General features: G+C 43.3%; 1 protein-coding gene across 3 annotated transcripts in view; it reads left to right on the top strand.

Annotated features, from left to right (window-relative positions):
- Nucleotides 1–15,828, top strand: part of UNC5C (unc-5 netrin receptor C) — a 317,114-nt gene extending 301,286 nt beyond the window's left edge. For all 3 annotated transcript variants that reach the window (XM_083458645.1, XM_083458646.1, XM_083458644.1), the window contains 2 exons: nucleotides 12,545–12,723; nucleotides 13,888–15,828. In XM_083458645.1, coding sequence (XP_083314771.1) covers nucleotides 12,545–12,723; nucleotides 13,888–14,053 — 345 coding nt within the window. In that variant the 3' untranslated portion in view covers nucleotides 14,054–15,828. The remainder of the gene's footprint in view (nucleotides 1–12,544; nucleotides 12,724–13,887) is intronic.
- The last annotated feature ends 11,513 nt before the right edge of the window (nucleotides 15,829–27,341 follow it).

Below are 27,341 nucleotides of genomic sequence, written 5' to 3'. Positions count from 1 at the left end.
CCACCCAAAAGCATTACTAAACCCTTCCAGATCTAGGACGTCAGTGTTTTCTAACAAGAACCAATCTTTCATCCAGCAGAGAGACGCAGCTTCATAATACAGTCTTAAATCCGGCAGGGCAAACCCCCCTCTTTCTTTTGCATCTGTTAAAATCTTAGATTTTATTCGGGGCTTTTTGCCCTGCCAGACAAACTTCGTAATGTCTCTCTGCCACTTTCCAAAACATTCCACCCTGTCCACAATCTGAAGGGTTTGAAACAAAAACAGCATTCTTGGCAAAACATTCATTTTAACTGCAGCAATTCTTCCTGACAAGGTAAGTTTCAATCTTGACCAAACTTCCAAATCCTTTTTAATTTCTGACCAGCATTTTTCATAATTATCCTTAAATAAATTCAGATTTCTCCCAGTCAAGTTAACCCCCAGGTATTTCACTTTTGTAACCACATTTAATTCTGTTTCCTTCTGGAACCCATCTATTTCTGACGATGTCAGATTTTTTGCTAAAACCTTAGTTTTTTGTTTGTTCAACTTAAATCCCGCCACCCGACCAAACTCAGAAATTAATTCTAGAGCTCTTTTTGTACTGGTTTCTGGCTCCTGTAATGTCAAAACCAAATCGTCTGCAAAAGCCTTAAGTTTGTATTGCTTTTCTCCGACCTGTATACCTTCCACCAGCTGATCCCTCCTAATCAAGTTCAGCAACACCTCCAGGACAGAGATAAATAACAAGGGTGATAAGGGACACCCCTGTCGTGTCCCTTTTTCAATTTTAAACTCCTCTGTCACCACACTGTTTACTATCAATTTGGCCTTCTGTTCTGAATAGATTGCTTCAATGCCGTTTTGAAACGCCCCTCCCACTCCCATCCCTTCCAGGTTTTTCTTCATAAATTTCCAAGATATATTATCAAAGGCCTTCTCCGCATCTATAAAGATCAAAACTGCTTTCGTATTCATATTTGTCTGTAGTAACTCCAAAACATCTATAATGTTCCTGGTGTTGTCAGACAAATGCCTACCAGGGAGAAAACCTGCTTGGTCCTTATGAATTACTTCATTCAAAACTTTTTTCAGTCTATTTGCTAAAATGTCAGCAAAAATTTTATAATCCACGTTTAGGAGTGAGATGGGACGATAATTTTTAAGTTGGGTCTTTTCAGATTCCAATTTTGGTATCAGGGTGATGAATGCTTCTTTCCACGATTCTGGTGCCCCCTTCCCTTCCAAAATCTGGTTGCAGACCTCCATTAATGGCTGTATCAAATAATCCATCAATGTCTTATAATATTTGGAGGTAAGCCCGTCTGGGCCTGGGGATTTGCCTATCTGCATGTTCTGAATGGCTCTTTCAATTTCCTGTTGTGTTATTCTACAGTTCAGGGCTGTTCGTGTGTCTTGTGTTAACTTTTGCAGGCCATAGCTCTTTAAAAAGTTATTTATTTCCATCTCTGCTTGTGGTCCTTGAGTATATAGCTTTTTAAAATATCTCTGGAAACACTTTCTGATTTCTTCTGGTTTCTGAATACATTCTCCTTCAACCTCCAGATTGGTAACAAAGTTCAATTTTTGCCTCTTCCTCAGCTGCCATGCCAGCAGCTTCCCACATTTATTTGCCGATTCAAATGATCTTTGCTTCATCTGTTTAATTTTCCATTCAATTTCTTGATTTATCAATTTTGTATATTGTACTTGGTAAAATTTTATTTCTCTTAAGACTTCTTTTGATTTTGGATTTAGTCTCAGTCTTTTTTCTCCATCTCTTATTTTATCCAAAATCTTGTCCTTTTTACCATTCCAGAGTTTCTTCTTAATAGTGTTCTGTTGTATCAGAAACCCTCTCATGACAGCTTTGCTCGCGTCCCAGACTATTTTCTTTTCCACTGAGGTGTTCAAGTTTATTTCAAAATAGTCCTTCAACGTTTTTTGGGCCTTCTTCACAATCTCCTGATCTCTGAGCAGATGGTCATTCATTCTCCATCTGAAGGATCCAGCTGGTGTAAGTCTCAAGTCCATTTTTAAAGCATTATGGTCGGAGCAGGTTTTAGGGCAGATCTCAGCTTTTTTTGTCTTAGGTGCCAGTCCTCTTGATATCCAAATTTGGTCTATTCTTGTCCATGATAGGTGGGCCTCAGAAAAGAAGGTTCCCTCCATGCCTAGAGGGTTCTTTGTTCTCCAGATGTCTATCAAGTCCATGTTGTCTGTAAGTTCAAAAAAAGTCTTTGGCAGTCTGCCATCCTTGTTCAAATTTTGGTTCTGTGACTTATCCATATGGGTAGAGACTACCCCGTTCATGTCTCCCATCAAAATGATATTTGTATAGTCAATATAGTCCAGCATTGTCTCATGCAGCCTCTTGAAAAATTCCGACTTCCCATCATTTGGTGCATATATTCCAACTATCAGAAATTTTTCTCCTTGTGATTGTATTTCGATCGCCAAAATTCTTCCTTGTTCATCTTTAAAAACCAATTTTGGTGACAGGCTCTCCTTTGCATAGATCACTACTCCTCTTTTTTTCACCTTGTCTGATGAAATAAACTCTTGGCCTAATCTCTTGTTAATTAGTACTCTCCTGTGGAGCCTGGTCACATGTGTTTCTTGAAGGCAAATGACATCCAATTGTTCTTTTCTTAATATATGAAAAATCTTCTTCCTCCTTTCAGGAGAATTTGCACCATTAATATTCCAACTAAGAAGCTGCAGAGACATCCTGGGTCAATTTATTTGTCCGCAGGGGGCTCTTTTTTATCTTCTTCACCTGGAGGTGGAACCGGATTAAAGCCAAACGAAGGAGGTGGCCAGGGTCCTGCTACTCCTTTCCGAAGATCCTCCCCGTGGTCGTTTAGAAACTTTTCTTGCTCCTCTGGTGTTCTGATTCTTATCTTCCTCTCTTTCAGGGTAAAAGATAGTCCTTGAGGGAATTCCCACCTATAAGGGATTTTGTTGTTTCTCAGTAGGCTTGCTAAATCCTTATATGTAATTCTTAAATCCAAAAGCTGTTTTGGTATATCTCTAAAAATTTCTGCCGTCTTCCCCTGAATCACCAATGGATTTTTGAAATGTAGGCCGAGTATGTTGTCTTTTTCTTGCTTAGATCTCAGAATGATCAAGCAATCTCTTGATTTATTCTTCTTAACCACTCTTCCTAGTCTGAAGGCGGTGACTATTTTAAAGTCCTTTTCTTCTGTCAATCCCCAAAATTTGGAGATTTCGGTTGTCAAAAAGCCAATCAAGTCCTCCTTCTCAGATTCTGGGATATTTCTCAATCTGAGATTATTTTCCCTATTTTTCAATTCTGCCAGGGACAGGTATGCTTGCTGTTCCGTTACCTGTCTACTGAGTGGCCTCACCTCCCCTCTTAATTCCTCTATCCTCTTTTTATTTTCCTCTGCTTTAATATTAACTTCTTCAACTAATTTCCGGTTTTCTGTTGTGACTTTTTCAATACCACTTATTGCCTGTGTGTTTTTAGTAACCTGGTCTGTCAATTTATTAATGGAAGCTGTCACCTGGTCAAATTTAACAGATTGTTCATCAAGTCTAGCTGCCTGTTCGTCAGCTTTCTTATTCAATGCTGCCAGTTGATCCAATATTTCTTTAGAGACAGGATCTATCCCTCCAGCAGCCATCTCCCCAAAAGATGGTTGTGTAAATTGTCCTTCTTGCAGACCTGTCACAATTGGGACAGACGATCTGCGTAGCTGTCCAGGCAGAGTTGTTTGCACAAGTTCGGAATGTTTTGCTTTCCTTCCAGCCCTTGTTTTTGATGCGCCACTCATTCCACAGCTGTCCCGGATTCAAGGTCAAACTGTAAATCCCATGGGAAACAGTCCTGAGAGAATAAACATCCAGAAAAAAAAAACAAAGAGCAAGGGAAATCGGCAGTTCTAAGACTGTTAGTTCTATAATCCAGTAGAGGGAGCTCCCAAAAGCAAACTTAGAGGAGAGGAATAGGAAGATTCCGCCATTAAATTCCCACAAAGGAGGAGAAAGAAAAAAAATAAGGATCAAATAGCATCCAAAACAGGGGGATCTTGCATTCAATTTTAACTGCAGAGAAAAATAGTTCTTAGCAAAGGTGCATGCAACAGTTCCCTTTTCTTTTCCAGATACAAAATAGCCCGATCTAGTTTTGTAATTTGTATACAATTACCGCAGTCCGATACAACTTATATCCAGGCAGGTCGGGAGCCGGGTTTCGAAACTTTGTAATCCACAGAAAGGGAAGAGGAGATACTACAGTTTTAGTCCAGATACAAAGCTGTTATAACTTCTTTTAAAGTCAAAACAGTCTAAATCAAGTTTGCCAAGTAAATTCCAATTTCTTTTGAACTCCTTTCAATGCTTCCGTTTTAGAAAAGTCTTTGCTTGATACTTTAGGCAGAGCCGGAAGACTGACTTCCTTTTTAACGTCTCCCGTTTTCAGCCGAATTTCACCAATTTAGTTCTGATTTAAAGCTTTAAATTTCTTACTCACGAGTAAGTTGTTTCGATCCAATTGTTGAAGGAAGAAAGGTCAGCGCTAGTCAGCAGCAGCCGCGCGGCTTCGCTTCCGCGGAAAGAGCGATGGATTCACAGCACCGCTACCCCCTCCACGTTCCGATACCCCTTACGGGGTCTCTTCTGCGTATCCGAGGTCGCTTCTGGTGCCCGCCGAACCCCACGGCCACGAGCTCACTCTACCCGTGGTTTATCTGGATGGGTCGTCGCTGTGCCGCAGCGCACGACCCTTTTCCGCGGAGCCCCTCTTCAGCAGCTGAAGAGGACCGCCATTGCTGAGCGCGCCGCCCCCTAAAAATAAAGGCGCTATTGGACTCAGGCAGCTCCTGCAATTTTATGAGCAAGGAGTTTGCTGCTGAACACCAGATACAGACCATCCCTTTAAGCAACCCCCTGCAGGTGACCACGATTGATGGCAGGGAGTTGTTGGGAGGAGGAGTCCGCTTGCAGACTGTCCCAATGATAATGAGGGTGGCAAGGCACACAGAACTGATAGCGTTTAATGTGGCCACCCTGGGAGGCGCTCCCATTATTTTGGGAATGAGCTGGCTAGCTCTACATGATCCGCTGGTTGGCTGGCATCAAAGAGTGGTGTCCTTTGGTTCAGCACATTGCCTAGAACACTGCAAAGGGGAGAAGGGTTCAGCAGGGGCCCAAGCCACCCTAGCAGGGACTGAAGTAATGGGGAAGGTGAAGGTACCACCACAGTATGCAGATCTCAGCGACGTGTTCAGCGAGAAGGAAGCTGACCAACTACCACCTCATAGACCCTTTGATTGTCAGATCAATTTACTCCCAGGAGCACAGCTTCCCGTGGGCAAGTTGTATGCCATGTCAGACAGGGAAATGCAGGAGTTGCGAGGGTTCATTGACAAGAACCTGAAGAGAGGCTTCATCAGAGAGTCCAAAGCAGCAGGGGGGAGCCCAGTGTTCTTTGTGGACAAAAAAAATGCGGACAAGCCGAGACTTGTATGTGATTTTAGGCGGCTGAATGCAGTGACTGAACCGGTGGCGTTCCCTATGCCCAGAATTGATGATATTTTGACCAGGGTGAGGAAGGGAAAGATTTTCACAAAGCTGGATCTAAGGGGGGCGTACAACCTGATACGCATAAGGAAAGGGGATGAATGGAAAACCACCATGTTTACCCCTTTGGGGGCGTTTGAATACCTCGTTATGCCATTTGGATTACAAGCAGGCTCCGCGTGTTTTCAATCTTTTATGAACCACGTGCTGGGCCCTTTGCTCTACAAGAATTGCGTTGCCTTTCTAGATGATGTGTTGGTGTATTCTGAGAATGAGGAGCAACATGTGAGAGACGTCAGAGAAGTGTTGAGCAGACTGCAAGCCAACAGGCTGTGGGTCAAACTGGAGAAGTGTCGGTTCCATACCAAGGAGGTGGAATTCCTGGGGTACCGCCTGTCAGACAAGGGATTGGCCATGGATCCCGGCAAGGTACAGGCAGTGCTGGAATGGAAAACACCCAAAACCAAGAAGGATGTGCAGAGGTTCCTAGGGTTTGGAAACTTTTATCGTAAGTTCATCCGCAACTTCGCCCATCTGACGGCGCCCATCACTGACTGTCTCAGCAGTAAAAAGAAGTTTGTATGGACGGCGGAGGCGGAGCGAGCGTTTGAGGAACTGAAAAGGGCCTTCGCCTCTGAAGAACAACTTCTGCATGTGGATTTACGAAAGAAGCTAAGGGTTGAAACAGACGCATCTGACAGAGCCATAGGGGCGGTGCTTCTTCTGCAGCCGGGGAAGGAGGAGTCAGAGTGGCGTCCGTGTGCCTTCTTCTCGCGGAAGCTGAACAAATCCGAGAGGAACTACACGGTGTACGACCGAGAACTGCTTGCTATTCATGAGGCGTTCCGGAGATGGAGGCATCTGCTAGTTGGTGCACAACATAAAGTGCAAGTGTGCACGGACCATAAAAATCTAGAGTACTGGAGAACGGCGCGAGTGCTCAACCAAAGGCAGTTGAGATGGGCCCAAGAGTTCTCCAAATTTAACTTTGAGATTTGTTATGTGCCAGGCCCAGAGAATGTTAGGGCGGACGCTCTCTCACGCAAACCTGAATATTTGGAGGGGGAGGGAGCACCCGAAGAAACCCATATCATTCCAGAGGACCGCTGGGTGTGTGGGGCGACTTTGGTGGGGCAAAGGGAATTGGTAGAGGGTACGGTGCAGGATGCATACGCCCAGGGGAAACTCAGGGATCTCAGAGGGGAGGAAGACAAATCCGGTGGTTTTGAGGAGAGAAATGGGGCATTGTATTATAAGGGAGCGTTATATATACCTGAAGGGGAATTGAGGGAGAAGGTACTCAAGCAGCTGCACGATAGCCCCACAGCAGGGCACTTTGGGCAACACAAAACCATGTGGCTGGTTACCAGGGAATTTTGGTGGCCCAAGGTCAGGGAAGATGTGCGGGAGTATGTGAGAGGGTGTGAACAATGCCAAAGAGCCAAGGGGGAGAGGCAGGCGCCGGCTGGTTTATTAGAACCACTGCCCACACCTGAGAGACCGTGGGAAGCAGTGGCAATAGATTTCATGACTGATCTGCCAAGGTCTAGAGGGAAAACAGCCATCATGGTTGTAGTAGACCTGTTAACTAAAATGGCCCACTTCATAGCCTGCTCACATGCGGTTACAGCAGAAGAAACCGCCAAATTGTTTGTAGAGAATGTGTTTAGGTTGCATGGCGCCCCCTTGAGGGTGGTTTCAGACCGAGGGAAACAATTTACTTCCAGGTTCTGGAGGAAGCTCATGAGCTTACTGCATGTAGAGGTTAATTTCTCGACGGCCCGTCATCCTGAAACCAACGGGCAGGCGGAAAGAGCAAATGGGGTTCTCCAACAATATTTGAGGTGTTATGTTAATGACAGAGAGAATGATTGGGTGGAGAAGTTGGCGTTGGCAGAATTTGCCTACAACAATGCAGAGAACGTGTCCACGGGGATGAGCCCCTTTTTGGCTAATCACGGGTGCCATCCCAGAGCCTTCCCAGGGGGGGAGGGGGAGAACTGGAGCGTTCCAGCTGCAGAACAGTTCGTGGAAGAAATGGAAGCGATCCATCGCCAGCTCCAACTCAATTTAAACAGGGCTAAGGAGGAATATAAGAGGCAGGCAGACAAAAACAGAAGGGAAGGTGAAAGCATCAGGGTGGGGGACCAGGTGTGGCTGTCAACCCAAGGGTTGCCATTCAAAGGAGGTTGTAAGAAATTAAGACCCAAAAGGCTGGGTCCGTTTGAAGTCATACAGCAGGTCAATCCAGTGGCTTTCAGGCTCCGGTTACCGAACCACATGAAGCTGCACCCAGTTTTTCACAGGTCGTTGCTGTCACCGTATAGAGGAGACAGTGAGGGGAGGGTCACTAGGGGACCAGCAATGGAGGAGAAGGAACACAGCTACCATGTAGCGGAGATCCTCGATTCCAGGTGGAAGGGAGATCAAGTAGAGTATTTGGTAATGTGGGAAGGGGAACCGGAGTCGGAAAACACCTGGGTTAGGGCAGAGGATGTCAATGACGAGGTTTTAATAGAGACTTTTCATCAGAGGTTCCCACGTAAACCTCAGCCTGTAGCGAGGTTCCGAAGGGAATACTTTGCCACCACCGACGAGGAAGAGGAGTTGGAGGGGTTCCCAGATTCTGAAGAGGAGGAGGATTCAGCTGGCCAGGACGACGATCGATGGAGAGAATTGTTCGAGACGTCAGAAGATGAGGAAGATTCGTTTCGGGGTTTTAGCCCTTCACCTCCCAGGGGGGAGGAATTGGGAGGGGGTGAGGGGGGCCCTGGAGGGGAGGTGGATGTCAGGGAACTGCCATCAGAGCATCAGGTGGTGGAGGGACTCAGGCAGGATGAAAGAGACTCAACTGCTGAAGCAGGGACCAGCAGGGGGAGGAGTGGGTCTCTGAGGGAATGCGAGCAGGAGGGAGGGCTCAGGGAGGCTTCCAGCGAGAACAGTGGGGAGGTATCGGAGTCTCCCATAGGGAGACCCACACCTCGCAGGAAACTGTCACGCCGTGAGTCCAGGAGACGCGTTTCCGTTAAGGAACTTCTTTGCTGGAAACGCTTCCGCAGACAGCCACTGTCGGACTCTACTAGTGACTAGAGCAGACATGTCTGAGGAGCTCCGTCACACACGGAGGTTTGTGGGGTCGCACAAACTCTGAGGGAGCACGTTTTCATGCACAAGCAGCTAATCAAACCCTCACAATACCTGTAAGTGAAGTCTTGTTTCCTAGTGTCAGGGATGGAGTGCACATTTTCCATTCATGGTGGCAGAGCCCATGAACAGTATTTTATTTCTCCATATAGGAATTAATGGGATCTATACCAGTTATCCCTATAGCTCAGTTGGTAGAGCATGAGACACTGAATGTCAGGGTTGTGGGTTTGAGCCCCACATTGGGTGAAATATTCTGCATTGCAGGGAGTTAGACTAGATGACCCTTATGGTCCCTTCAAACTCTGCAATTCTATTTTTCTATTATTTGTACTTGGAGCTAAACCTGTTCCCTGTCTTAGTAATTCTAGATATTAAAAAGCCAAACCTGCTTTTATTTCCATAACCCTCTTTTGGGTCCTGTTTCTTGAACACACTGAAGGCTGATGGGAGATGGGAAAGGAATGTTGGCAGCTTGGCTTCTCATACGTCCAAGGACCCTTACATAGAAAAGGTCTCAAGGTTCAGTCCAGGAGAGCCATAAATCAAATTAAGAGGTTGCCCAAGTGGTGGCCATACATCCCTCTACCTCCATGCAGCTCAACAAATTGGCCACACTGAGCAAACAGGTGGAACTATCAAGGGAAAAGAGAAGCATCCAGCCTCCCAGGAGGTAACAGTAATGACAAGAATGCCTGGGAGTCAATGGTACAGTGTATCAGGGTCCACGGAGTTACCTAGCCCTGTTTACCACATCTCAAGTAGGTTTTGGAGTACATGAAGGCAGTGAATAAGTCAAAGACTGGGGAGATTACATGGCGAAGGCCATGGGAGAGGCTATGGGCATAAATAATCAGCCACCACCATCCTGGCTTATTTTGTAGTTAGAAAAGAGAAGGTCTTATGCAGCTAAAAAAATCATGCAGGGGCTTAGAAAACCCAGGTTCATATCTATTTTTCCTGTTTAACTTCTGATATGACTCTATTCCTCCCTGCCTCCCACCTTCCACCTTCCTTTTCTTTCCCCCTGTTTTTCGTCTTTGAAGATGCCCAAGTTCAGTTTATTTGGTCTACAGACCATAAATATCAAACACGGTGCAGGGTTAAAAATAGAGAAAATTTTGGCTCAGTACTCATCTACCCTTAGTAAGTGTGACCTAGTTTTGATGGGTACAGCAAGGAACTTAGCTATATTTTCTATGATCTTAGGATTGGAAACTGCCATTAAAAGTGAGGCATAAAATTCATCTTAGCTCCCCAAGTGAAAAGAAAGTACCAGAGAGATAAAATGGGATCTTATGTCCCTATAAAAATTACAGTGCAGGAGAATGTGGACTAATGTTTCGACTGAACCACTTCCGCAAGGACAAACTCTCTGATGCCAAGACAGCCTGGTAAATCAGCCTCCCATAACTGCTGATGGCAAAACATTTAACCAGCCATTGAGAATGCTCTCCTATATCTAGGAACATTTAATCTTGCTAAATACCTAGCTGGCCGATAATAACTGCTGGGTTGCAGGACAAGGTGCAGCGGTGAGTAAGCCACGTTTGCAAGAACTAACAAATTTTGCATGTTAAGATCTGTTTGACGATAGCAAGAGCCAGGCTCCTTTAGTATAAGACTTCTAAAGGCTAATCATTTTGGCAAAAAAATTCAGTCTTTGCATTCCTGTGTGTTTGTCCTCATCTCTGTCAAATATACCTGGGTTTCTTCCTTCAAGAGTGTCAGTGTCTAAATAATAATAATAATAATAATAATAATAATAATAATAATATATTTATACCCCGCCCATCTGGCTGGGTTTCCCAGGCATGTGCAGCACAGTGGATTACAAGGAACAAATATCTAACAGATTCTGCTGCACATTTCCGTGGGTATGTAGTATAGATAGCTGAGCTCCTTAAACTTACTTTCTCTGAAATAAAGCAGAAGAAATAAACCCTCATAGGAATGAGTAGCGCCATTTGATCATATGGGGACAGTGAAAAACACTACAGACCAAAATTGGAGGATGTGGGCCAAAAGTTGCCATCTGTGGGTGATCTTTGGCCCATACCCCCCCCAATGCCCCCTCCCCATCATTTATTTTTCTCCACCCCATTGGAATTAATGGAATGATTTGTTCTTATGGGGGATTTGTTCTTATGGGGGAAAAGCCACACCCTCTTATGTGTCATCCATGGGTCATCAGAATTTTATCCAAACTTGCCATCTCTTAAAATCAGTTGTATGGAATGGAATGGAATAGCCTAACTCTGCATTAAGATGCTTGTTCAAAGCATTCATCAGCCGGAAAAGGCAGTCGTTCTTGGATTTCAGTCTGAGTGGGAGAAGAATTTGGGGCTTTTAGAAACTCACCTCTCATTTGAAGCATATTTTTATGAGTCCCCAAAGTTCTCATCTGAGCTTGGCTTCGGTAACCTTCCCCAACATCGCCAGTGTATAGAACAGGTGAAACTATATTTAAGATGAAGCTTCTGAAAAAAACGCTTACCACTATCTATGCTAACTTGAAAAACTTTGCACCCTGCATTTTCTTGTTATGGTGAGTTCTATTTAAGCCCTAGAAAATGGCGTGATTTAAAGTGGTTCTATTTGTGGCAATGCATTGCGGAGAGCCAGTTACCTTATAGCTGGGAAGGCAGCTAGTTGAAATACAAAGAAATTGACATTTAAAGTGGGTCTTTTTATTGTTTTAGTTGTTCATAGACAAGGCTTGCTTTACTTTTCCAGTTGGCTGATGTGATAGCCAAATTAATTTCCTTTCTTCCGCTGCAGATGAAAGATCCTGAAATGATACGTTTTTATTCTTCCCATCTACTTTAAATGTCACACAGTTTAGGAGGGGGTGAGTGTGTGTGTAGCTTTAATACAGGTTTTAACAATATATGTCTATCTCTGACTGTCAACCTTTTCTTCGAAGGAGATAGGCACTATTTCATATAATTTCATTCGATAGTGAATGCAGAGGGGAAAGTGTGCTGATCTGCGGGGCGGGGGGGAGCAAGGCAGAGGTCAGAGTGTTACTTCTGCTACTGAGTTGTTTATGTTTTCTGGGACGTGTTTTGACCTCCATTTCCCCATCTGCAAATCAGGGTAATCATGCTTTGTGAATTGATTTAGAATACTACAGATGTGGTGTACTGCAAAGGAGGGCAACCCCAGTTTTATCAGGCTGCCCAACGATGTGTATCCATTATTATTTGCCTTTTTTCGGTTTGTCAATATGGTTTGCCCAAGGGCTCTGAAGCGCCTCCTCCACTGTGACATTTCTTCTTGCAGAAAGTAGTTTTATTTTTAACAGGCTCGTTCAAAACGTATATCTTTCTTTGTGGATTTATACGGTTGACAATCACCTGCAGAGCTCTCGCCAATTTTGTCTGAAGACAAGCAGCATCTGGAACTTACAATATTTAGGCCATTAGGCTTTTGCCTATTTGAAAAAGACATTTTATAAAACTAGCGTGAAGCAGTTTTCTCTGATGTAATAGAGAGCAGTGCATCCCTAAGTTAAGGATGATAGGTGGTATAGTCAATAATGAACTAAATGAATGGCTTGCCTAAGCATAAGAAGTTTTATTTATGTACATTTTTTTAGAAATAGGTTGTTTTCCCATTAAAAACCCATCCAAAGTGGCTTGCAAAGTGTTTTCATCTGTGTTCTTCAATAATATTTATTCCTTCTTCTTCTTTTTACATTTGTATTCCACCTTTCTTCTGAGGAGCTCAAGATGGTGTACATAGTTTTACTCCTCCCATTTTCTATCCAGGAAACTATGCTTCGCAGATTGCTTCTCTGTGGATAATAAGTTTATTTCCTCTGCTAATAATGCTGCTGTATCCTCTACTCCTCTTCTCTAAAATGCAGGAACCTACTGGCATTGACTATCCACTCATGGACCCAGCAAACACCATCACCACCGTAGTAGGACCTTGTGCATTCAGTATCCCCCTCCCAATCCGACAGAAGCTTTGCAGCAGCCTAGATGCTCCTCAGACAAGAGGTCATGACTGGAGGATGCTGGCCCACAAACTGAAATTGGACAGGTGGGTAAGCATGCTGGCCACACAAGCTGTGCAATGTGGCAGAGGATCGATAAATGGGTGCATGTGCTAGTGAGGCCTGGCACAATCCTTTGGGAAATTCTGAGATTCAGTCCTCCATTGAAATTTGCACAGATTTAGTCATCTCAAGGAAGTCAAGTATGGAATAAGGCTCCCTGGAACCAGTGAGATGCTTGCATGCCCATCTTTGGATTAGACTTTGTGTCCTGTAATGCATGTGACACAGTGTCATTGTTATGTACTGAGTTGAATAGGATTCAAAAGGCAACAGTCTGATTGGTCCTAGAACAATAGGATTCAGAATGCAGCAGTCTGATTGGTCCTAGAACAATAGGGTCCAGAATGCAACAGTCTGATTGGTCCACAGGAGCCACCCAATCCAGCTCCAGGTGGAAGTGAATCCGCAACCTGATTGGCCTATAGGTGAATCCCGGAATTAGCCAATCACATGGAGCCCATTGTGTAAATAATGTATATAAAGCAGACATTCCGGGGGCACTTCCATTCCTCCTCACCACTATGAGCTGAATAAAGAGCATGAAATCCACCCTCAACTCCGAGTATATTTCAGTCATAGTTGTTTTTGTGCTGACAATCGGAGAACATAGGGAATGCATGCCGTTTCAAAGCCTGCTTACTAGTAGAGCAGCTACTAGGTGTAGCAGAGTTATTGGTCGTGCAAGCGGGGCAGAATGTGGTGCTTCTGCATGACAGCTAAAAGGAACAGGGACTTCATGTCCTTATAATAGCAGGTGTTGCTGGAAGGAAGTGGCTGTGCTGTTGTCTACTCAGCTGCTGCATGCTTCCATGATTAAGTCGCAGTTGCCCCAGCTTCTGTCCATGACACTGGCCAGTAAGTGGTGACTGTGGCTGAATACTACATTCACCACAGCTGCTGCACATGCAACTATGCATGACTGTATTGACATTGTAGACCAGGGATGGACAGTGGCCTTGCAGCTGTTGCTGGACTCCAACCCCCATCAGCTCCAGCCAGGATCGCCAATGATCATTAATGATAGGAGCTGTAGTCCAGAAACATCTCAAGGGTCACAGGTTCCGCAGCCTGTTGTTCAGCATCTACTTTGATAGTGTGGGGTCAGGTGAATGGCAGCGCTCTTAACTGTAGTCATTGTCCCGTTACAGGTACCTCAATTATTTTGCTACAAAATCAAGTCCCACCGGTGTGATCTTAGACCTTTGGGAAGCTCAGAATTTCCCTGATGGGAACCTGAGCATGCTGGCCACAGTTCTGGAAGAGATGGGAAGACACGAGACATTCGTTTCACTGGCACCAGAAGGAAAGTACTGAGGCAACCTTAGGAGGAGAAGGAAGGAATGTTAACCACGTTGGCTGTGACTAACTCAAACCGAGCACCCCAGACCAATGCGTTCCAATGCAAGAGGCATTCCAGAGTGGGGGGAAAGACACAAAATCCTGACTTTTCACATGCATTCTCCTTGTACATTATCACAGGATTTAAAAGAAATCTCACAAAGTTGTTACCTTGATAATATAATTCAATCTAACATTCCTCTCAGCTTGGCTGTACACTGCTTGGTACAGGATTTTACAGTTTCCTAGGAAACGCTTTTTATTGCTATCCAGATATATGGATAAACTTTCTTAACAATCCCAGTTTCTATGAACATTGTTTACATCAAATCCTGGGCAGCGGGATGGAAAGGACTGTCCATGGCTCTCTTTTATATATATCTATATTTTCTTCTTCTTTTGTTGAAAGCCATTCTAGACCAAGCCATGGACAAAGCAGGGTTGTGGCTATTTCCAGATAAGTCAGTTCCTCACACCCATCTCAAATGCATTTCATGGTTGCAAATCTGCCCATCAGATGTCTTAAAATAATCCGTCACCAGACTGCTTTCTGGATTGAGTTGTTAAGCCAGAGTTTTAAATTTGTGCATCTGGCAAGGAGATAATGTAGATTCTGAGCAGGAATGCAAGTACCTCTCCCTACCTTCCCCAGGGATGCCTGTGCCCCTTGGTGACTTAAACTGCAGGGATTTTCTCTCCCAGCTCACAGTGTCCCCTGCCTCCATCATCAAAGTGTGGGTGTGTGGGTGTATGTGATATGCAATTTGGCGTGGTTTGGGGGAGAGAGAGAGAAACCCTACCAAAAAGGGGGGGAAAGAAAAAAAGAATTTGCTTGTATGGTTATTTACTGAATAGTATCTAGTGCAAGGAATATTATATTTCTTATTATTACTACTATTATTTTTGATTTCCAGATTTATCCACAGCATTAATCATTTGAGCAATGGCAGCACCCACCCTGGAAGCTGTATGTGGCTGCCAAGGGTCTTCTGATCCCTTCTAATGGGAGCATTCATCCTCTCTCTGTCCTTTTCTAGCTCTGTGGTTCCCATCAAAACCAGTTCCAGTGAGCTGTTGAATGGGTTGCTATCAAACTGCAAGCCTTTCGCGCTGCAAACTTGCCTTTTCCATGTGGATTGTAATGCATTCATATTTATAACAGAGGTCAACCCTTGTGGACCATTTCGTGCAAATGAGATATTTCACATGCAAGAAACATTGCAAGTTAATCTGCCCTTACTCATTTCAAGACATTCTGTGGTGTTGATGCTGGCTTCTCTTTCTGTTTGCCATAAACCAAAGTATCGTGCAAGTCAAGGGGGACTGGGTGAATTTGCAGTTTAACTGACCAATCCTAGGCGTATCACCACTTTAACAATATTGGCTTCATATTCCTATGTTAATAGAGGAGTCCTTCCAGTTATTGGTCTCAATCCAAAGATACATTTTATTTTATTTTATTTTTAAAAAGCTTTCCATGCAAGTTATTGGACCACAGTTTGGCTTGCATATACTCATTTATTTCTAAAGGTCAATGAATTGCTAAGTTTAAGGGCAGATAACTTGCTTGTGTGGCGTCTTGGACCTTTTAAAGTGGATTAAGTCTCAGCATAAACAATGGATTACTGTGAGTTCCATTGCACGGCAAGGAACTCTAAACAGAGTGTGCATCTGCAAGGCCCATCAGTGGGACTGATGTTGATTTCACGTAGAGGAGAAATATCCTGCAGATGTGGCACCTTCACAGCGCAAATGAGTAATGCTTTGCCTCAGGCCAAGGAAGTGACCATCTCAAAAACATGTAAATACCGCCCCCCTCTCGAATCACATGCACAGGCATTTTCTTTGAGGGACTAAAATCAACCAGTTAGTACCATTTTGTGGAAATAAATGTGAGATTCTCGAGAAAAGACTTTTTTACAAAATGAGAATGTCAGAGTTTTCCATCCTATAGCCTCGGTGATCCAGGACAGTGATGGAGCAGAATTCAGTTCTCAGTTACACACAGTGGCCTTTTACAAACCTTGTAATCTCCCTGCATCCCATTTTAAATGAACACCCTGGGGTCAGTGAAGCACTGTTGTGTCCTCAAGTTAGAATAGCCAGGGCAGAATCGTCCCTTTCATTTTGATTTCTTAGTTTCTTTTCCCATTCCGTACTTGTTCTCAAAATTGTTTGTCAGATGAGTTCATTTTCTTTGTTGCTCTGTGCAAGGATGTGTTTTCAGTCCATGCTCCCTGTCAGCTGCTTTGAAGTGTTAGGACACCTGTTGCCTGTTGACAAATGAAATTGGTGGTGGTTCAGTTGGGGCCCATACGTAATAAGAAGAGGGTCTTCTCTGCAAAAACAGGGTGTCCCTCTTTGGCTTCTGTTTACAACTTTCCCTGCCTCTCTCTTCCTGTACCATCCCCACTTGCCCTGAGGCCTCAGTCCGGCCAACTGATATTCAGATAAGCATGATTTTATTTCTCTGAAGGTAACTGGAAATGCCACTGGTTAACACACAAGGTGGATTTTGCCTGACCTTTTCCCCATCTTGACATTTCCACAGGCTTTTATGTTACGTCCAGTGACCGTGTTTTTATTAAACACAGAGCAGCATTCATAAAAACCTTTCACGTTAGGAAAGTAGTTGGCCTTCAGCCTTTGACTGTCAAAAGCAAGGTACAGGTTTTGGCTGGGTTTGTGGTGGACACAGGGCGCTTTTCAAAATGTGGTCAGGATTTGGTCTGGAATGCTCTAGCTGAACTTTTTGAGTGACTCTGGACCCAATGTGCTGCCTTCTGGACTAAGTTGTTCTTTGTATTCAGAGACAGCCTATGCTTGACTGTCAAAAAATCAGATGCAGGAGCCTTTTGAAGTAAAAGTCCTTTGCTGTATGGCTTTTTCTACCTGGTATTTTAAAGGGAAATCTGTACCACCACTGTAGAGGCATAACACAGACCCTCCAAGTGTCCCTGTTTTAGAGGGACAGTCCTGGATTTACAGAAGCTGTCCCGGTTTCTGATCCCAGAATGTCCTGCTTTTCCTTAGAGCACCCCTATTTTCATAGGAGAAATGTTGGAGGGTATGGAGTTATGTGACCCCCGAGCCAAGGAGATAAGCAACTATGCAACCTTTAGAGGACATCTGAAGGCAGCTCTGTATAGGGATTTTTTTTTAATGCTTAATGTTTTCTTATGTTGGAAGCCACCCACTGGGTGGGGCAACCCAGTCAGATGGATGGGGTATTATTTAGTAGTAGTAATAGTAGTAGTATTAAATAGGACACACCAATTTTCATTGGGTAAATGTTGGAGGGTATGATAACACAGTGCTGTGGAGTACAAGCAAAGAGAGAGAACAGAACATAATGACAACAGTATTTAATTGCAATGATAACAATTTAATGGTAATGGCAACGTTGCGTTCAGCATAATTTCCTGTTCTTTCCCCTAACACCTCTTCCCATTCTCCCTTGAGGTTTCACTTCATATTTTTCATTTACATTTTCCCCCACCCCCACCAGGGGAGATTCTGTTACCTCAGTCTCACTAACCCCACTCTACCCCAAAGTTCAGTAAGGGAAACGAGAACAATGTATATTGTTGTCTCCAAGGCCTTCTGCATATATTTTTTCACATACAAATGAATACCCTCTGTCTCCTCCTTTGTTGCACATGTTCCAATATCAAAAATTGTCTTTTGGAGCATAAAATGCTACTTTTATTTTCAAGGCATTGAAATCTTTTGAGAAAGAGGCTATCTGTGCTCATCTTTGGGAAGAAAAAATATTTTGCACGTACATTGGTGTTTCATTCTTTCATCTTCCACAACGTGTTCTTTCTGAGGTGTGAAAGATGCATGATGCCCTGATGGGGTTTTTTTATTCTTATTCTGAAAAGCCCTGGAAAAAGACAATGTGTGTGTGTATCATTTAGGACAGCCTCTCCTAAGCTGGTTCCACTTCTGTTCAATTCCATCCACTGTGTCTGATAGACAGGGATACTGAAAGTTTCTGGTCTGAAAGTTTGGAGAGCATCAACTTAGGAAAGGCTGATTTAGGGAGAAGTTCATTGGTAGAATACATGTTTGGCATGCAGAAGGTCTAGGGTTCAGTCCCTGGCATCCTTTGTGAGGGTTGGAAAACCCCAGATAGCCATTGCCAGCCAGCAAAAACAGTGATGAGTTGAATAGGTGAATGGTAAAACTTAATAAAAGTCAGCTTTCGGTGTTTCTAAAAACAGTGTGATGCTTGTTCTGTCATATTCATATTTATGAGACAGGAGTAAAAAATCCTGACTGAAATTGTGTCGGGTAGGTGGGTGATAATAAAGGGGGGGGTGAGGAGAGCATACCTTTTAAGAACAGTTCCTAATCATTATTCCTTGAAAGTAGTCTTTAGGTTGTTCTTGGCTATTTTTTTCTGCTTGTAACTTGGCCTGTTCACTCCTGTCAGTGCATTGCTTGCTAATTTCTGCAACCTCTAGATTGGATGAGCATCAGCTGCTGAGGTCTCTGTGACCTCCAGGCTCACACCTGCATGGTTCAGGTGAGTAGAGAACTCCTTGATTGAAAGTTACCAATTTAGAAATCAAAGCCAGCCAGTTGTTCCTAGAGAGAGGACTGGGAAGCAAGGCGTGCCACCTATTCAGTGCAAGAAAGGAAAAGTCCAACTTTCTCCTACGCTTTATGGTTATTACAAGCCTCGTTGAATTCCCAGGTAGGTGGGCATAGGATTGCAACTTTAGTCAGCTTACTCCTTTCCTAACTCCCTAGGAACAAGTGAGCTGTAGCTGATGTGTGGGACGTCGTGATTATTACAAAGTCTGTGTGTTATTAATGGTGTGCTAGAGAGCTTTTCATAATGCCCCTCTTTTAAGAGTTTTTAAGGATTTCATCTGGCTATTCCAACCTCTCTGAGAAGGTGGAGGAAGGAACATGGAAGCATAAACAGCATTAGCACCATGTTCTAGGGTTCTAGTTTGTGGTTTGTGACTATCAGAAGTGAACTGTTAGTGCCATTCCTCATTTCAGCTGCCCCCACTTAACATTCTTCATTACACTGATTTGTGAGTCTTCTGGAAGGATTTTAGGCTGTGCCATTTTGCTGTGCATAGGGGAGTGCTTTTCTAGTCTTTTATTATTACAGGAAAGGAATGGAAGCTCAGAAAATTGTGTTCACAGATTTGGTCTTCTGAAAATAACCAAGGAGAGGGTTGTTGGGATTTTGATGTGGATACATGCTTTATCTAACGTTTCCTATGTCCCACCCCCATGGAGACAAATCTCTATATAGTCAAATATGCATGGACTCCCAACTCTCACTGGCCTTACCAACATGGTCAGTGGCCAGGTATGTTGGGGGCTGCATTACAGATGGGGAAGACTGGCTTGTGTAAAATTGTCAGGAAACTGTCTTCAGCCATATAGGCTGGAAAGAGACACACAAAATGGCTTCCCAACCTCTGTATTTGCTATGACTCTATATATGAACATATACATGTTAATGTATGTGGGTGTTTTCACACACACTGATTCATGTCTTATATGAAGCAGCCCGGAAGAGAGATGTTCTGGGGGAAAGGGAGAATAGTAGAGAAGCTTTGAGAAAACCAGAATCCTTTGGCTGCATTTCTAAATGCTTATTCTTGCTGCCATCTAGTGGCAGCATAAACAATCTGAATATGTTGCATTTTATGTTTTGCTTGTTTTTCAAACTAGTAAAAAATACTTTTTTATCTTGGGAATGAATGTAATTTCTTTTCTTTCTTTCTTTTAAAATAACCAGACTCAGAGCTAGTACAGAGTACAGGATAAGAGCTTGGCAAACTGCATTTATGAGGAATTTAATATTAGTCAGCATAGGAATCCAACCTAGAGAGAAGGCACATTTTTAAATAAATCCAAAAAATGCTAAGCTTCCACAATTGTTACAGTCTTTTTAGTTCCATTTAAAGGAATTGCTTATTTTTCCTATTAGCCTCTTATAATTTTGCAGATTTGTGTATTGTATACAGCTACTCATGACATGTCAGCTGCTAGTAATATAAGTAAAATATATAAATTTATATATACATATACATCTATATAAAAGTACCTAGAGATGTTAAGAACTGTTTTACTTCTTTATTTTAAAAATCCTTTGATGAGGAAGAGTTGCTTTAGCTTATTTGCAATTTTCTTGTAGCATTTTCCTTGACAAATCACATGTCAGAATACTCTTGATATGGCACATTCTAAATAGTTTAAACAGATCATCCTTGGAATGGTCTCAGCTCATTCCTAGGGTGCTTAGATGTTCTGCAGTCTCTGCAATGGACTTTCTTCTTTCCAATGTAGTAGTGGCCCTTTCATTTCTCTACATGAGCTTCCCGTGTATTAATTTTGACTATTTTATCATTTGAATAATGTCTGAGGGATCATCATACACTTCTGTTTCCTTTGCTTGACATCTGGGGAAACCACTGGGTTCATTCACCCCCAACTCAGCAAGAAAGGATCCGACATACAGCTTAAAGGGGTTTAGTTCAAGTACTAACAGTCTCCATCATTTCTACAATAAAGAGTGATAACTTAAAAGTTGTCAATAGATGCAAAGCTGCTGTGAGCATCTCTGGATCAGGCTAACAGCTTTTTCCCATTCACTCCTTTTCTTCTTCTTCAGTCTGAAAAATGTTTCATTGTTTTTGTAGTGCAGTCAAGGACTTGGGAGATAGTACCACACGTGACTTTTCATCTTGGTAATGAATGTAATTCTTGCTCTTTTCTTGCTTTCTTTTTCTTTCTCTAAGTCTGTACTGAGAGCCAGTGCAGCAGAAAGGGGCTTAAAGGCTGCAAGCTGCAAACCAGGGAAGACCCTAGTTTAAATCTTGCCACTCAACAGGAAGCTTGAAGCCCTTGCTCTCAATTCCTCCACCTGTATTGTGGGCATAGCAACAGCAACCTGGCTGAACAATGCTTTGAATATGCAAATGTCCTATCAAATGCTGGGTAGCATTGTTCTCTTAGTTGTGGGAATAATCATATAACTGATGAGCAAGCAATAAATATAAAAGGCATGTGAGACACACACACAGCTGATTCTGGCTCATACGTTCAAGAAACTTTCAGAGGGTTTTGGGAGTGTTTATTTTTCCTTCTTCTCCTCCTCCTCTCTCTGTTCCAAAACTCAGCTAACGGTTTCTGAATGAGAAACCAAACCCCTATTCCCTCAAACTTTACCTCTGTTGAGGTAATCAGGTGTTTTATCTGATCAGGTGTTTTATCTGAAGGGAAATTCTACCTATGTTACTTATTTCCATATTGCCTTTAAGACGTTCGCCACAAAAAACTCACATGATGGATGCTGGCATGGTTCCTGTAGCATTGCGGTGTTTGTTTTGAGTGATCAGGCTGCAAAAGCAGAAGGGTGAGTGAGCAGCTATGAGGTGCTGGAGTCCTCACCTGAGACCTATCACTGCTTTGAGGAAATGGGGAAGGCTTTTTTGCTTCTTGTGTTGTGGCGCACACTCTCTCTTATACTAAGGTAATATCAAGGTTAGTTGGTGACGTTGTGGTTGTATGCCACTTCCTCCTTAGCAAGTAGTTGCTTGCATAGAAAAAAAAAAAGTAGAACCAGGAGGTGTTCATTAGCAGAAGACAGTTGTGTGTCTGACTCATGACTCCTCTTCCAGGGTCATTCTCCCAAGGTGGCTGGTTATAATGTAAATCTTCACGTAAGCTGATGGTTTGGACTAACGTGAGTAAATGGAATCGCTAACTCTTCATGTCTGCAGTGCATGAGGGGGTTCACAAGGCATAAGTTAAGAGACGGGCCATAACTTCAGAACAATGTACAATAGGTTGATCTTCCATCAAGACAGGAAAAGAGCTTAGCAACTTGTGTACAACTCATTGGTATTATAGTTTACTCTTTTTCATGGAGAAAGGAATTTAGCATTTTCTATGTCAGTGAAAATGTGCAGTGGTTTTAGCATCTGTTGCAGGTCAGAGATTTTCAGCCACCCCACTCCACCCCCTTTTTCCTAGAGGCCAAGTTAATTGTATGATGGGTGCAGTCTTGTTAGGCAAGGAAACCACAGAGGCGGCATCCTTATCTAATGATTTTGATTTTCTTTCCAGGTTTATGAAACCAAATGTCACTTCCTTTGGCAATTCCTTTTGAGACTGGTGGGAGTGGGATGTCTCATTTCCTGGGATAAACCATTGCTGCATTGTTTAGCTGAGCTTGTGTGGTCCACACATGACTATTTCCACAGACTGGCTATAATATAAACCCAGGAGATTAGGGGAGGGAGGAAAATAATGCAACCGAGCAAACAAGATAATACCGAGCAAAGCTGCACACGGTGCTCACTTTCATTCTCCTTCTTGGTCTTTGCAAATCATCATTTCCAAAAATAAATCCCTAACCACACATCAGCTTCTAACCCCTCTTTCTGAGAGGGCACTGAACATAATCGGCACTAAGACATACGATTCTCCTGAGGCTCATATTATGGCATCTATGTATGTGACTTCCTTCGCTGAGCGATGCTCTTTCAACCTATTACTGAGCAGTAGCAGTAAGAAGACTTAGGCATTTGATACCTGCCTTAAGCACAGGCAAATGCAACCTTGGCAGCAGGGTGGGAATGGGCAAGCGGAGTGGAAAGAACGGCTGTCTAGTCCAGGCTTGGAAGGAGAATTTTGTTTCTCAACTTTTTGCATCTCAGAGTTGAACCATAGCAGCGTTACTTAGTTTGTGCTGGGGGTGGTCTTTGTTTATTGTTTTGCTGATCAGCTATGGGAAAGTGTTTGGTTTGATCTCCCTTATTGCTGTATCTTCTATGCAATTCCTTTTTCTAAAGATTAACTAACAGAGCAAAGTGCTAGCCATTGCATTTCTTTGTATTGCTGTACAGTGGAAGTGTAGTTTACTAGTTCAGAGTGTGCCTCTGTCCCTTTCTCCCCGTTTTTTCTTCTGCCCTCCGTTTGTAAATGCCTGCATTTATGCTGTCAGCCTGACATGTACAAAGTGTAAGAAAGAATTTTTAAACAGGTTATAAATTATATTTATAAGCAAGTGGAAAAAAAATCCTATGTGTCTTTTCATTTAGTGACCAGAGAAAGCATCATCTTCTGCCTTTGTCTGCAGGGACATAACTTGTTTTCCTCTCCATCACTGGCGAAGAAACCTGTTGTTCACACACAAATATCTGCTTTAGCCTCGTTTCCAGCCTAAGGTCAATAACACACTTGCTGTTTTGCTGGTGGGCAGTGGTTAGACTTCACCCCCAAAGGTGCACTCCATTGTCTCTCAAGAAAGACAGATGCTAACATATTCAATTTCATATCCGCTATTTTAGGTTGCACAATAAATGGGTTTGGTGCTGTTGCGCAACAAATCTGCTTCTCAAAAATAAATAAATAAACCCCTGTCCTTTTTGCAGTAAGAAAAGCGATGGGGGGAAATGCACTGGAAAGTGTGGGAGGAAAAACTGCTTGATGTGACCCCGTATAACCTCTCTGCAAGCAAACCAAATGTTGTGCTTTTCACCAGCTTCCTCCCAAACTTGCTCAGAGCATTATTTAAAAATAAATAAATATCAAGTCGTGGCAAACACTGCCAGCTGTTGAATATGGTAATGATTAGTCAAGGCCTCAGGAACTTTTTCTCCAAAAATGTGCTATTAAATGTTGTTGTTTTTTTCTATAAAACATTTAGTGCGCAATACCGTATAGAGGTAACACATGAATAGATTACCAGTGGGACCCAGAACATAAATGAAGAAGCTAACCCTTACAGAAATCAAAGCTGTTGTGTCAACTTCTTTCACCCTTCCTCCCCCTGCCCCCCCAAACCTTCTGAGCTCGCAAGACAATTAAGCATTTGTTTTTCCAGTCAGATCAGCCCTCTGGAGCCCCAAACACCACATACTCTTTTGTATCAGAAATCTTTCTGTAGCTTGAAAGACACCTGCTTTTTTATGCATTCAAAATGTCTTGCTTTGTTCTGTTTAAATCAAAGGAGTATAAATCAGAGTTAAAAAGTAATTGTTTTGCCATGCTGTTTCCCAGTTGGCTTCCTCATTACAGTATTACAAAACTTCCATTTTTCACTTGGCGTCATTTAAATGCAGTAAAACACTGGAACTCAAGAGGCCCATTAGATACAGTGATGGCCCAGCCCCTGTGCGTCGGGTGGCTCATTGCCAAATTCCTACAACACCTGGGCGGGAAGAAGCAATGGAAACAAGGGAGAAATGGAACCATGCTGCAGACAAAATGGCTTTCCAGTATGTGAACTGATCCCATTTACTCTCATAGGCCAGAGGCAGGGATCAAGTAGACTTCATTTTGATTTGCTAGCATAAAACTGCACAAACCACAAGAGGCAGTTGGTGGGTCATTTTGCACAGGTCTTCGACTGATCTATCTAGCCAATTATAGTGGGATCTCTCATCAGAGTTCTAGCAGATGATTTAAACCAGGGGCCAGCAAACTTTTTCAGCAGGGGGGCAGTCCACTGTCCCTCAGACCTTGTGGGGGACTGGACTATATTGGGGGGGGATGAACAAATTCCTATGCCCCACAATAACCCAGAGATGCATTTTAAATAAAAGGACACAGCCTGCTCATGTAAAAACACACTGATTCCCGGACCATCCACGGGCTGGATTTAGAAGGCGATTGGGCTGGATCCGACCCCCGGGCCTTAGCTTGCCTACTCATGATTTAAACCAATAATCTATTGTTAATTTCACCATGGAGCCCTTGAACAGGAGATGGCATTATTCTTGCATTGTAGATGACCTTTAGGGTCCTTCCAACTCTGCAATTGTATGACTTATAAGCACTGCAGTGTACACTGTTTCTAATCTCAAAGTAGTCAGCCATGTCCACAAATAGGAAGAAGCAGGATTTAGAGCTTCAACCCACCAGCCTCTGCCAGCATTGCCAATGGTCAGGGATGATGGGAGTTGTAGTCTACATCTGGAAGACAGCATGATGGCTATCCTTGCCTAGTGGTTTTACCTTTTAGGCACCAGTGCACGTTCTCTTGCAGAGAAAGGAGTTTGGTTAGTTCTTATATTTCTGAACTGCCCTTCATTCCAAGGATCACAGTGTGATTTACAATAGAAAAGCACAAAATAATAGCATAGTAACAATTTAAAAGGCCATAGATGGTTTAATGAGCCAAAGGCTAATATTGGCTCAGCACAGTCAGGGATGGGATTACAGGAAAGGGGGTGTCTAAAGCACACACACGTGTAGGTTTGCAGACTTGAGGGAGCAAACCACAAGGAGTACAGTTTACAAATGATGGTCTCCTTGGAAAACACTTAGGTACATAGAAAGGTACCTTTATAGAGTCAGACCATTGGAGGATCTATCTCAGTATTGTCTACACTGGCTGACAGCAGCTCTGCAGCATTTCAGGCAGGAATATCTGCCAGCTCTATTTGCGAAAGTGAGGGATTGAATCTGCGACCTTTTGCATGCAAAACAGATGTGCTACTACTGAGCTCCAGCTTCCCCCTATTTCTCACAAGGAGATACACTAATGACACAGCCCCCATTCCCCCTCACCTAGTATTTCCTTGCTTCATTGAAGAAAGTGCCTGTGTTCCAAACTAGTGTCCCTTTATGTTCTATGGCACCCCCAACACTCACAATGGACTACATTATAGACTACATCCTCACATTGATCTATAGGAGGAAATTCCTCCCCCAATGCAATGGGTGTTTTACATCAAAATCAATAGCAGGATGCAGCCAAACCAATATTCTGATGAAGTGTGTGGCATTATTATAAAGCATTCAGATGGACAGGGTGCAAAAGCAAATGAGTATGCAAATATAAGATTGGTACACAGTACAAATCCGATGTCATTGTCTTGCACAGAAGAAATTGAGGTAGGTAATTAAACCCTGCTGATCAGGCATAACCTTAGGCATGGTTGAAAGTGGGCCTTCGGAGGCCGGTTGTGATGCTAGATTGGTGCCCTGCACTTTGTCTTCAATCCCTTGAGGTTTGGCAGGGCAAGGGGAATCCTACATCACAACTCATTGCAACACTTTCTCTTGGGCTAAACAGAAGGGAAGTGAAGAAAGCAAGCAGGAAGGGCCAAATAGGTCAGATAACCGGCTTCTAGGAAGAAAAAGTGACATCCCACCGCAAAAGTGCTGCTGATTTGAAAACTGATTTGGCTCCAAAATATTTTTGACATTTTGGTTGGCCACTTTTTTTGTCCGCCCTCGCACAAGTCCGAAACAGAGCTCACTTGTGGTCAAAGCACCAAAGTGACTGGCAGAAATGAAATGCACTTGCAATAAAATATAGATGCAAAGTGGAGGATAAAAATCAGAAGAGGCTTGTGGGAAGCAGCAATAAATTAAAGATGCACACGCAAAACATCCACTTAAAACTGGTTCGGAATGCATAAACCTTTAGCGATATAGCCCTGTCTCAATGCTAGCTTAACCCCAGCTTTCTCCTTTGTTTTACACAAAACCAAACTGCCCTACATGGGCCAAAACACACTGTCTTCCCCGACTATATATAAATGACCTTGGCAAGTGGCTGGTCGAGATTATGGGAAGGAAACACTTGAAACCAGAGATCTCTTTGTTGGCTAGCTTACCGTTCCAAGTTCCCGCAAGTAAATCTGGCAGTATTGGGGGAAAGTGTTCACAAAAGTTAGCTTTTTTTCCATTGGCAACTGACGTGATGGATACAACTCTTCCCTTTGCACAGGTACAGGTGGTGGTTTATTAAATACAAATTTAATAAACCACCACCACCATTGAGATTTCACTTTCTACTCACCCACCACTCCATCCAGTTCAAGGGCACATTCTAGGCAGGCAAAAGCACTTAAAGTGTGGAGCCAGGACCATTGTAGGGTGAGGCCTGGGAAGGGAGGTATGGCCTGTTGACAATCCAGGGGATTCCTAGAGGACCACTTCTGGTCCCTGAACCTAACTCCAACTCCCACGGGTCAGGAAAGATGGTAGCTGGAGTCCAACACCTTGAAGCCGACAGGATTCCATACCTGCCATTTTTTACTCTCCTGTGCCAAACCAGCTCTTGAAGAGGCTCAGTGGACTGCAGGCAAAGCACACACACCATGCTTGGTACTCATTAAAAACTGGGGAGAGAATTTGTGCAGTTTCCTGCTTGCTAGTTAAATGAAGACACTTTTAATAAGAAGCACGGCACCTGACACAGCCAACGCATCTATCATTGACCAATAATGCTGGACGTTACAAAGAAGCCAAACTATTTCAAAGAGAATTG

Source organism: Podarcis liolepis (assembly GCF_965112155.1).
Source record: "Podarcis liolepis genome assembly, chromosome: 9".
Classification (NCBI taxonomy): domain Eukaryota; kingdom Metazoa; phylum Chordata; class Lepidosauria; order Squamata; family Lacertidae; genus Podarcis; species Podarcis liolepis.
Note: the sequence above shows the minus strand (reverse complement) of the source record. Positions and strands in the feature narration are given on the sequence as shown.